Source organism: Corvus moneduloides, chromosome Z (genome assembly GCF_009650955.1).
Source record: "Corvus moneduloides isolate bCorMon1 chromosome Z, bCorMon1.pri, whole genome shotgun sequence".
Taxonomy (NCBI): domain Eukaryota; kingdom Metazoa; phylum Chordata; class Aves; order Passeriformes; family Corvidae; genus Corvus; species Corvus moneduloides.
In genome coordinates, this window is record NC_045511.1 from 24,465,022 (window position 1) to 24,476,904 (window position 11,883).

At 38.8% G+C, this 11,883-nt stretch overlaps 1 protein-coding gene across 1 annotated transcript in view; it reads left to right on the top strand.

Moving 5' to 3' along the window:
• TBCA (tubulin folding cofactor A) overlaps positions 1-10,882 on the top strand; it is a 25,706-nt gene extending 14,824 nt beyond the window's left edge. Inside the window, exons 2-4 of the mRNA XM_032096631.1 lie at positions 1,063-1,168; positions 7,074-7,160; positions 10,351-10,882. Coding sequence (XP_031952522.1) covers positions 1,063-1,168; positions 7,074-7,160; positions 10,351-10,431 — 274 coding nt within the window. The 3' untranslated portion in view covers positions 10,432-10,882. The remainder of the gene's footprint in view (positions 1-1,062; positions 1,169-7,073; positions 7,161-10,350) is intronic.
• The last annotated feature ends 1,001 nt before the right edge of the window (positions 10,883-11,883 follow it).

The window sequence follows — 11,883 nt, forward strand, 5'->3', positions numbered from 1 at the left end:
CTATTTTAGCAAAACCAGTTTTGCTGATGTAAACTCTTACAAAAAAGAGGGAGAGTTCTGGCTGCTGCATTATCAGTATATTCTTGATGGAATTTTTTGTGCAATACAGCTGCTTTTGGTGCTTTTGTGGCAGCTTCAGTTCACAGAGATTCTTGTCACCCTGATAACATTCTGTGCATCCTCAGCGCTTCTAGTAGGGCACTTAACGGTGACAGATTATGAATTAATTTGCGCTGATGCACTAATGTGGTCATGAAGCTCTCTACTAGACCTTTATTTATTCTCCTTTCATGGTATAATATATTCTTTGCTTCTTGGATCTGGTTGTGGTTTTTTGGATATTAAATTCTTCTCAAACAATCTTATATAGGCTGATCTTTTTCTAACTCTTGTTTGGGGAAGGATTTTCTTCAGCATGATCTCAGGTCTGCGGTAGCATCTCAATGTTTGTTCTGCTCTTGAACTAGCTGAAGACAGAAGTTGTTCCAGTATTTTTCATATCCTGAGGGATGTTTTGGTTCTTATCTGGTATTGTGTAATGTAGCATATACCTAATGAACATATGTAATAAAGTGGGAGATGCAACATAAAGTTTGATAATGGGATTGCAGTGTAATAATTACTGTAGAACATCATATTAGACTAGCTTAATATTTCTCTGACCTTCAAACTTATTTACATTACTCTTGAATCTGTGCTTGTTAGCAAAAAACATCCTGCTCCCAGGTATGGGTTCATTATTAGGATCAAAACATGGATTCCTTTTCCTTTGAAAGATAGGAAATAAAGAAAATTGTTGTAATATAAATTATGGAACTGTTACTTTTGTCTATGACCCCCAAACCAGCATCAAGATAAGTGGAGAAAATTCTCATTATTCATTAAAACTAAATTCAGCATTTCCTAGATACAGGGGTTTTTTGCAGTGGTTAAAAGCCTTTTTTTATAAAACTGCATATTACCTTCCAGGCCTGTAACTTTTGGGTGGGGGCTATTAACACTGATGTAACTTTTTACTGAAATAGAACCAGATTAACCCAATCAATTGTTTATTAATTGCAGGCTGGCAAAAGAAAAAGTTATGTATGAAAAAGAAGCAAAACAGCAAGAAGAAAAGATTGAAAAAATGAAAGCTGAAGCATGTGATGATTATGGAATTAAGAAGCAGGTAAAAATCCTTATTTGTTTTCATTTAATCACAGTAATTTTTAGATCAAGGAATCTCCTGTACTTTTTTCCAGACTCTTGTTATATAAATACTAGACTAAAATCCTGTCAATTATAGAAGTCATAAAAAGCAGCTGTAGAAATTTCTTTTAGGTGTTAAACTATAGGGATTATAGTAGATAGATAGATAGATAGATAGATAGATAGATAGGTAGATAGATTACGTAGCACTTTGTGTCAGGATGGCTGTTACTCAGTAACTGTGTGTGGAGCCATCACGAACTGTTTCTCAGAAATACTAAGAACCGGTAGTAAATACATGGTCTGGATGCATATAGGTAAATGAAGTGCTTGCTGCTAAGTGGAAGTGTTACAGCAAAGTGAGAATGCCTGATACTTAATATGAAGGGGAAACATTCCAGCTCTTGAGTACACCAGTATCCTTTCGGTAAAATCACAGACCTCAGAGAAAGAGAGCAGTGGGTATGCAGATGCGGAGCTGCTGGAGTTTGTAGTGAAGTCATAGATTAGGAAAGTAGCATGCTGTACTTTGGTCTTCTCAAGAGTATGGTTTAGTGTCACTGTTACAGTATCATTACATTTTTTCTTGGAAGGTTTCCCACAGGGATAGTGGTTGCAGGCAGTTGATACATACCCTTTTGGAAGAAAAAATGTCGCATTTCCTGCTCATGCGGAGAAGGCTTGGGTTTGGGAGATTGGTGTTTATTCTCTACAGAAGTATGAAATGTCTGTGTTTCACTGTGGTCTTTATATTCTTTCAACTAACTGTGTTACCTTTTGATTAATTTTTTTCCCCCCAGGTATTTCCCAGATACTTTCTCTCAAATCTTCACAGAAATCAAAACTGTAAACTAAAATTATTTTCACTTAATAGTCATAAACATAACCTTCTGGTGTCCTGTCTTTATTTTTAAACAATGGAAGAATAGGTTAAAGAGAATTCAAATATAAAATTAACAGAAGATAGGAGAATGCACTTTTAGAACAAGCTAAACCAACTTTTTTTAGTAAATTCGTATTTCAGTTCATATGTCTATGTCCTGCCTTGCTTTCATTATGCCATGGGAATGAAATACAAATAAAGCGTTTGTAGACAAATAAAGATTTGTATTTATAGAGCGGAGCTGTCTTCTGCCTCACCCGACTGAGACTTGAAGATCCTCCCAAACAGTAGCCTTTTTGAAGATCTGGTACTAACAAGAACTAATGAATTCAATTCCTATTTTAAGTGTTGCCCATTCATCAGATTATTTGACTGCATCATGGTATTTCCACAGTGACCTGCAAGATATCATGGAAGTCAAAACCAGCAATGGCTGGGAACTTCTGCTGAAATTAAGTGTTACATACTACTTGAAGGTATTTTCAGAGACCAATGACAAAAGCCTTCACAGGAACAGTCTTGGATTCATTCAGAAGTTGCCTGATCCACTTTGAAAGCAATCAGTTCTTGCAATGATGTCTTCACTTCTTGTTCATTTAGTGCACTTCGCATTCTGGAAGTTGTTAATATTTTAGGTTATTAAAAATTTGGAGAATTAAAGTTATATAGTACCAGGCGAGTTTGCTCAAAACAGTATTTTGGATACAGATAAGACTTTGAGATGTTTTTCAGATAAATATCTGGAGGTTACACATTTTAAGAATTGCCTCTGAGAGTTAATAATCTCTAATTTCTTTTCTAGGGTGAGTAACACTTAAAATACAGGTGTAGTCTTTATTTTGGTAATGAAAAGTAACAGTTAGGGGATGGGAACAAATTCAGTCACTTGAGACTAGGAGAAAAGTTTTAACTATTAGTTTAGCTGAGGTATTAGCTAAATCATATATGTGTGTGTGTATATTTACATATTTATATACACACACACATCAATCCAGAGTTCCGGGAGGGATTCTTAAAAAGCTTAAAAGCAATACTTTCTCTTGATGTACTACTGTTCACATTTAGTTTTCTAGTTATAACTCAGAACACACAGTTTTACATACAAAAGTGAATATGGAAAGTTTCACTTTAAGGTGAATAGTGCCATTTCTACAGCATATGTATTCTTCAGAGTATGTCTGGTCTGTAATGAAGGATCAGTCCCTTTGAAGAGCAGTAGGATGTGACTCAGTATTTTTCTCCTAACTCCTTATGCAGTGGGGCAGCTCATGATTCCAGTGGACTCAAGTGTTGTCTAGCTGAGGCAGTGACCATCTGCAGTGGTTGGCAGTTGTTCGATGCTAGCCTGCATCTGAACTGTCCAGAAGGACTTGCTTAATGAGGAGCAGGTTCAATACCAGAAAAAGGAAAAGGACAGTTTCCTTGCAGTGCTGGTAGGTGCTGACCAAAATTATAATTTGAAGATTCCATTTTAGCGTGCAAGAAGACTTCATTATGATAACAAATATTAAAATGCTTTTGATTTATCCCACCAGGTGCAAATGCTGCTTATAGTTTCTCTGGGTAGCAAGAAATAGTGTAGTTCTACCTCCCTGCAGATTTTGTCATAATGAAGTCTTAGTTTCACAGAATAACAGAATCACCAGGTTGGAAGAGACCCTGCCTGGTTGGAAAGAGCTCCTCCTTCAGCTTTCATGCTAGAAGTGGTAGGTGGTTTGTTGTTGACACATTGCCATTTCTTCAGGCACTCAAACACTGTAGAAACAAAACAGTGTTCTCCAGTTTTTTACTGAAGCTTTCCTTCAAGGTCCTTCAGGAGTCTTTTGATCAATGTATTTGACAACTTGCCTACAGCAAGTGGGCTGTTGTATCCTGTATTTGTGGATAGCTCAGGCTTCTTTTGGGCCTGAAAGGAAGTAGAAATCATAAAGCTGGGTTTCCTACAATTCTTGTGTGTATTTGTGGGGTTTTTTCCTGTCCAAATTCACCTTAGTGCTGTATCTCCTTTTGAGTTCCTGCCTTCCTTATGCCCAGCTTTTTCCTACAACATCTATGCTGTTCTACTCTCTGTATCCCCACACCACACCACCCCACCATCCTGGCCAAGCACACTGATATTACCAAGACCCAGTGCCTTGATACTACTCCCTGTTTACTGCTGAGGTGAGAAGTACTACAATGGTGTGGATTTAAGTTACAAATATGAATTAACCAACCAATAGCCTTACCATGATTATTTTTTGTATGCTACAATCTCTTACTTAGTGAGATTACTAAATTTTGGAACCTTTGGTGTTTGTGATACTTAGAGATTGCTTTTTTTCTTTTAGGTTCCTGTCCTTCCACCAGATATGGCTGTAATTAGTGGATTCCAAGTGTTTTACAGACTTTTTGAGGAAAAGTAGTTCAAACCCATAGCACTTGTTTTAGCAAACAATTATCTGCATATCTTTTCTTAACTCTCATCTTTGAGTAGATCCATACTGTTAGGATTATCTGTACAACAGAAACTGGGCAAGTGATTATGTGACAGTATTTGAAAGCTAGACTTTATATTCATATATGTATATATAATTGGTACATATATGACTCATTTACATTTGTCACAGTTTTTAGCCTACCTCTTCTGTTTCGAGCACCACTCTTATCACATGAAACAATACTGCCATTATACCCTGTGACCCAGTAGTATATCAGGCTGTCCTAAGAGCAAGGAGATCCCTGTGGAGGTTTGGTGGGGGGTTTTTTGGTTTTATTTTTGGTTTTTCTGGGTTGGGTTGGGTTGGTTTGGGTTTTGGTTTTTTTTCTTTTGTTTTTCATAGCTTTCAAATTATTTGTGGATCTGCGTATCTCTAAATCTCTTGGTTGGATGTGGGTCAGCTGGGAAAAAAACCCAAATCAGCATACTCTGCTTCTGTCTTTTTGAAGCTGATAAAACTGATATCTCTCCCTCCCTCATTATTATTGCCGCATTTTTTAAAGTTATTAAATTGTTCTTATCTCAGCCCACACAGTTTACCTTTTCTTCCTGTTACCTTCTCCGTATCAGGCAGGAGCAAGTGAGCTGCTGCAGGGTACTCAGTTGCTGACTGGGGTTAAACAACAGTCCTTAGCTAGAACTGGAATTGCCCCAGTCCCCTCAGTGGAATTTGAGTAGCTGCAGTGCATGTCACAGGGATGGATGGCTGGCACTGTAGTTTGAGTGGCTATTGTGCTTGTTACCCTTACAGTTTTGGCCAAAAGTCAGGCAGAATTTTGATAGAATTTGAAGAACGAACACTTTTAAAAGTCCAGTCCTAAAGCTTATATAATTATTTGAGCTTTTGATTTTGCTTTATTACGTATATTTGTAAAGGTAAATAGTCTGTCTGGGACTATCAGCATTACTTGAAAAAAAGTGGTTTATGCCAAAGTTAAATGATAATGGTTCCACTAAATTCCTGTTCTAGTCTCCAGCTGTTTGCACCTACTGAATATAATTCTAGGATTTATCATCCTTCTGATTTTTATTCATCATTGCATAACCATAGGCAAATATAAATAAAACTTGGGTAACCCTTTGGAAATTAGTCAGTATTGTTTCAAATAGAATGATTTGGGTAGATTTGTTCATTTCTTAGAGCAGGCAGGACTACAGCTTACGGATTTTAGATTTATATGCCTTCCCAAGTCACTTACCTAGTGGCACATACCAAGTAAGTTACTAATTTCATACCATCTGCCAGCTTTACAACACACAAATCTTCAGCAATGCTGGTGCAAGGAAGTAATTATTGGATATTCTCACTCCTATAGGTATTCTACTTCATAAAGCAAATGGCATCATCTCATGCGGTTTATGGCACACCTCACTCTATGGATGTTACATTGACCGATGAAAGTGTAAAATTAGAAACTAAGTTTTTTCTCTCAAAAACCAAATGGACTAAGTGACACTTAAAAACATGGTGATAATGTCTTGTTTACATAAAGCCTTCCTGAATACATAAATACATTCTTAGCTATAGCTTAACATACCTTTTACAATGACCTTTTGGTAGAGCAGCACTCATACTAGCAGGACAATACAACATAGGAATGACAGAAATAAGCCATTTAAAGGGGAGGTTTTCTGTTGCAGGTTATCCTGAATGTAGATGTTTCATATTTAAATATATAACAGATTTTCATTTATAAATAGATTTAACATCACTGAACAACTCTGCACATCTTTTCTTCTCAGTATTTGGTGTTCAGATCCAGAAATGCTCCATGAAATAAATGTTCCCTTTCTTAAAACTGATGTTGTTTTCTTTAGGAGGTGGCAGGATTTTCAGATTCAGTGGGGTGCCAGTTAAGTAATTTTGTTCAAAGTGCATGGTGAGAATAATCTTTATCCTAAAATGAAGCACAAGGATATGTAATAACTTTTTATGCATGATAAGTATCAAAAATATGAGCCTGCTGGTCTTTGCTTTTCATTTTTCTTTACCTTTGTCTTTCAGTCAGAGCCTCCTGCAGTCTGCACACAATGTGATCAATAACTCAATAACTTTTTTCATGCAGTAATTATCTCTATGGGGTATTATCTGAACACTCTTTTTCTTTATTACCCAAAAGATGCAGGAGATATTTATATAACCAGCTGATCCCATTTTGGATGAAGCTGCTTCGTGACAGCAGGAGAAAGTTTGTTTTAAATAGACTTTTTAACAGATGCTGAAAACCTTACTAAGCTGTACTTTTTTCCCAAGGGAAAGATTATTCTGAACACTGTCTTGCACTTAATACTTGATATTCAGTTAAGCACAGAGTAAATGGAAATGTCCTGTAAATTAACAGAGTTTTAGGCAGTTATGCCAAGTGAGTATCTTGTAAGAAAAGAAGCCTATTCAGAAGATAGGCAACTGTTCTGAAGTTCCTAGGTAATGACTAGATTGCTGATTTTTCAGAGTAAAGCCTTATCCTAAAAGATAATGTTTCTATCTGGAATATATTCTAATTTGACTTCCAATTTTCACAGATTGAGATCTTGCAAGAGTCACGAATGATGATTCCAGACTGCCAGCGCAGACTAGAAGTTGCACATGCAGAGCTTACTCAACTACTAGTGAGTATTGCACCACACCCCACTGATCAAGAAGTGCTAGGTGCACTTGGATAAACAACTGCAGCAAATTAAAGCTGGATTAAAGAATTTGTTTCTGTAGGTCCAAAGATCAGCATCCTGTGAGATACCAGTATTTTGCTTTAGATAACTGTCTTTGCAGACTTGGTCTTCAGTATGTGAAGACTGTGTGTGTTAGAAGTTACCTTTAATGGAATGTACCTTTGACATACGCTTACACCAGACTGTGAAAACGGACTCAGAACTCCTGTGCTAGTTCCATCATCAGAGGAATCAGTTCACCCACTTTTGGTTTTATAGATAGTATAAATGTATATAATATGCTTGTAGGGAACTGAAATAGTCAAAATACTTTGGTTACTGCCTTTATTCTGCTATGGACAAGTCAGATGAGTCTTTGCTGACTATTTCTTTATGTTTTATTAGTGAAGTGAGCGGTACTGCCATGTTTTTAAAGATACAAATATTTGCAGAAATAAAGAGTATTTTGTACAAATAGATTCACTGAACCTGTACTACATTTGGAGATGATCATGCTTATTTTAAAAGCTGACGTCTCATCAAGAACTCAGCTACATGTGTTCGTACACAATAAATGGTATTGTGAGACTAAAAATATACAGCCTAAATTGAGTCCCAGATATAGTGATAGCTAAAATGCAAATACTTTTTTAATGGAAAAGTCAAGGTGTTCTAGTCTCAGGTAGTTTGCCTCTACTGTTTTCCAGAATAAATGCTCAGTACTTGGCAGGATTTAGGGTCTTTTTGTCATTCAACTACTTACTTAACAGTTAGTAAGTCTAGATTTCAGTGGCATGAAGAAATGATGCTATTGACTCATAGTATGCAAACTTAAAACAAGGAATGGGGGCAGTTACTATTGTTAAGAATTTGGAAGTCTTCATGTGTTGCTTTCTGTGCTTAGCTCACCTTCAATGCTTTTATTAAAATTTACTGTATCCGTAGTATGTTTTTCAGTTGTCAGTCTACTGACAATTTTCTAAGAGGACTCTTGGTCTGAAGTTTGTTCTTACTGATACCTTGGTTTTAAATATTTAACGTGATAAAATAAAGGTATGTGTATCTACTTGCACATGCCAGCCATTATCTGGGACCTTAAGCAGGACAAGAGAATTTACCTGTGCTTTTAGTAACATAGAATGTGCGTTTTCAAAAGTTTTATATTCCTCTTTCATAGAATGGTTTGGGTTACAACGAACCTTTATAGATCATCTGTTCCAACTCCCTTGCAATGACCAGGAACATCTTCAACTACATCAGGTTGCTTAGAGCCTCATCCAGCCTCACAGTGAATATTTACATGGATGTGGCACCTACCACCTCTCTGGGCAACCTGTCCTATAGTTTCATCACCCTCACTGTAAAAAACTTCTTTATATCTAGTCTGAATCTATCCTCTTCTAGTTTAAAGCCACCACCCCTTGTCCTGTCACAACAGGCCCTACTAAAAAGTTTGTCCCCACCTTTCTTGTAGGCCCCCATTAAGTACTGAAAGGCTGCTGTGAGGGCTGCTCAGAGCCGCCTGTTCTCCAGGCTGAACAAACCCAACTCTCAGCCTGTCCTAAAAGGGGAGGTGCTCCAGCCCTCTCATCATCTCCGTGACCACCTCTGGACTCGCTCCAACATCTCCATGTCCTTCCTGTGCTGGGACCCCAGAGCTGGATGCAGCACTGCAGGTGGGGTCCCAGCAGAGCAGAGCAGAGGGGCAGAATCCCCTCCCTGGCCCTGCTGGCTGCGCTGCTTTGGATGCAGCCCAGGACACGTTTGGCTCTCTGGGCTGTGAGTGCCCATGGCTGGGTCATGTCCAGCCTCTCAGCCACCAGCACCCCCAAGTCCTTCTGGGCAGGGCTGCTCTGATCTGTCCATCCCCCAGCCTGTGCTGATACCAGGGTTGCTCTGACCCAGGTGCAGCACCTTGCACTTGGCCTTGTTAAACCTCATGAGATTTTCATGGGCCCACTTCTCAAGCTTGTCCATGTTCCTCTGGGTGGCATCCCATCCTTCAGGTGCATCAGCTGCACTACTCAGCTTGGTTTATCTGCACATTCACTGGTCTCACTTTCTATGTCATTAATGAAGATATTAAATAACACTGGTCACCATACAGACACCCAAGGGACACCACTTGTCACTGGTTTCCATCCAAACATTCAGTCATTGACCACTTCTCTGGCTGTGACCATCCAGCCAATTCCTTATCGACCCATCAAATCCATCTCTCTCCAATTTACAGGGAAGGATGTTGTGAGGGTCCAGGAAGTCCACAATGACAATTCCCTTTTTGTTTTCTTTAAGGACTTCACCTGACTACCATGACTTTTCAAATGTTATAGAGAGGATCTTGGCAACTACATCAGGCAATTCCCCCGGGAATCTGGGAAGCATCTTGTCAGGTCCTGTAGATTTAGGTACATTCAGGTTCCTCAGGTGGTCATCCTGATAAGGTAAAGATTAGATAAAAAACCTAATCTTTACTTAGAATGGGAGGGACTTTGCTCTCCCAGTCCCTATTTCATAGTCTGTCCACTTCAGAGGTGTGGGAAGAAGCTGCCAGTAAGACAAAAACATTGTTGAGTACCTCAGCCTTCATATTTGCTTGAGGAGGTATACTTACAGCTTTTTACTGGCTAGGCTCGTAGTTCAATGCCTTAGAAAGCCTCGGGCAGCCTAGAGAGGTAGCACGGGCAATCCAGCATTTCAGTAGCTCTAAAAGCGGCAATAGTAGCTGCAAAGCTGATACCACCAGCAGAAGCAAAGAGGGAGAAATACAGCTTTTGGTTGCCAATTCCTGCAATTAGAAGCTTTCAAATAGAAACAGAGACAAGATGTTCGCAGAAAGGGTGCAAGCCAAAGAGGCCGGGCCCCCTCTTGGTCCTTTCTTTTATTGGGAGAAGGGGAAAGGGGAGGACTGGGGGCGTACCCGGGGTGACCGGCCAATGAGACACTGCTAAAGAGTCTGAGTTACATTTGGTTTTGCCCGCGTTTGGAACAAAGGGCTTCAGAGCACATGACAGAGGCAAGTCCTGGCTTGTCTCAGGGAGGGGAAGCTCGGAACAGGCAGCAACATTTGCTAGCAGTTTTTTTACCTTCTTAAATTTAATCCCACAACAGTTATTTTCAGAGTACTCAAAAATGTTGTTTTTGATTACAGGAAAACGAAAAAGAATTGGAAGAAGCTGAAGAGTATAAAGAAGCACGTTCCATACTGGAGTCAGTGAAGCTGGAAGCCTAGCTGTTTTCCAGTTCTCTCTTTATATGCATTAGCACGGGGTCTATTCCACAGTTTCATTTGACTATGGCTCTACTACTATTGTTGACTTGCTAAAGTTCCGTTTATGCAAACTGGGCTTTCTCTAACTGCAAGGTGCATCAAAGAATGTTCTGAAATATTTGTGTGTTCCATATTCAGGCAAAATAGATACATTTCCAGTTCACCTCAATTAAAAAAAGAAAAATAAAGCCCATTTAAAGTTAGTGTAATAGTTAATATAGAGAACTTAAATCTGAACAGTTGAAGTTTGGCTACGTGAGGGACCAGTAAATAGTTCAGAATGAAATAGCATCATAGAATGGTTTGGATTGGAAAGGTTCTATCTAGTTCCAACCCCCTGACATGGGCTTTAGAAGCACCTTATATTTGAAATAATTCAAGCCATTACAGCATAAAAATCTGTATTGAAAGAGAAAGTAGACTAAATGACTGTTACAGTGCGGATACTGTAACACGCATATATCAAACCAGGAGTCCCGTGGAAAAGAAATATATATGGACAGATTCTTGCTAGATGTTTCAGAGATGTTTATTTCTCCAGCCGCATGGCCGGGGCTCTGCCGAGGAACTGTCACAGTCACCGGACCCGAGGGTCCTTCTGCCCGCGCAGGGAAACACAAACCAACCAGTGGGAACGAGGCTGAGCAGGGCCATGCGGCTGGAGAAATAAACATCTCTGAAACATCTACCAAGAATTTATCTGTCCATATATATTTCTTTTCCATGGGACTCCTGGTTTGATATATGCGTGTTACAGTAATCCCCACTGTAACAAGACCCTTCCCAGTCACCCACCTTTTCTCTGTGGTACAATTTTTCTGTAGTTTTATCAAGTATGTACTCCTTGTTTATCTTGAGTCCAAGACAAAACGAAAAGCTGACTCCAGATCTTTCTCAGTGAGCATGGAACTGATTTGTAGAGCCCAGTTCATACAATTTCCATTGATCAAAATTATTCTACTTTTCAAGAAGCAGAATGTAGCAGGTGACTAGTATATTGTGAGTTCCATCTGCTAATAAGAGTTCTGGACTGAATGCTTTTCTTGAAAGCACCTTGGCCTAAGTGATTTTTTTTTTTAACAAGGTCAAACCCCAGGACATGGAAGAGAGCTAATGGGTAAGGGAACAACACTTAGTCTGCCCTGGAAGACCATTAAAACATTATGTACAAAAGCTGTGGTTTTTTCAGAGTAGCTTCTCTAAAGCAAATAGTAAGTTCTGTTGATAAACAAGAAAGCTTTTTACATTAGTTTTTATAGTTTGAAAGTGTTCTGGCATGTTTCTTAAAGGCAACACAAAGCACAGTGTACCTTTTGTGTGGTGCTAAATTGAATACTCAATAAAATTCTTTGTTAATTTGCCTGAGTTGGAGTAAACTGCTGTTTCAGTACTTATTATGTACCTTAAGCACAT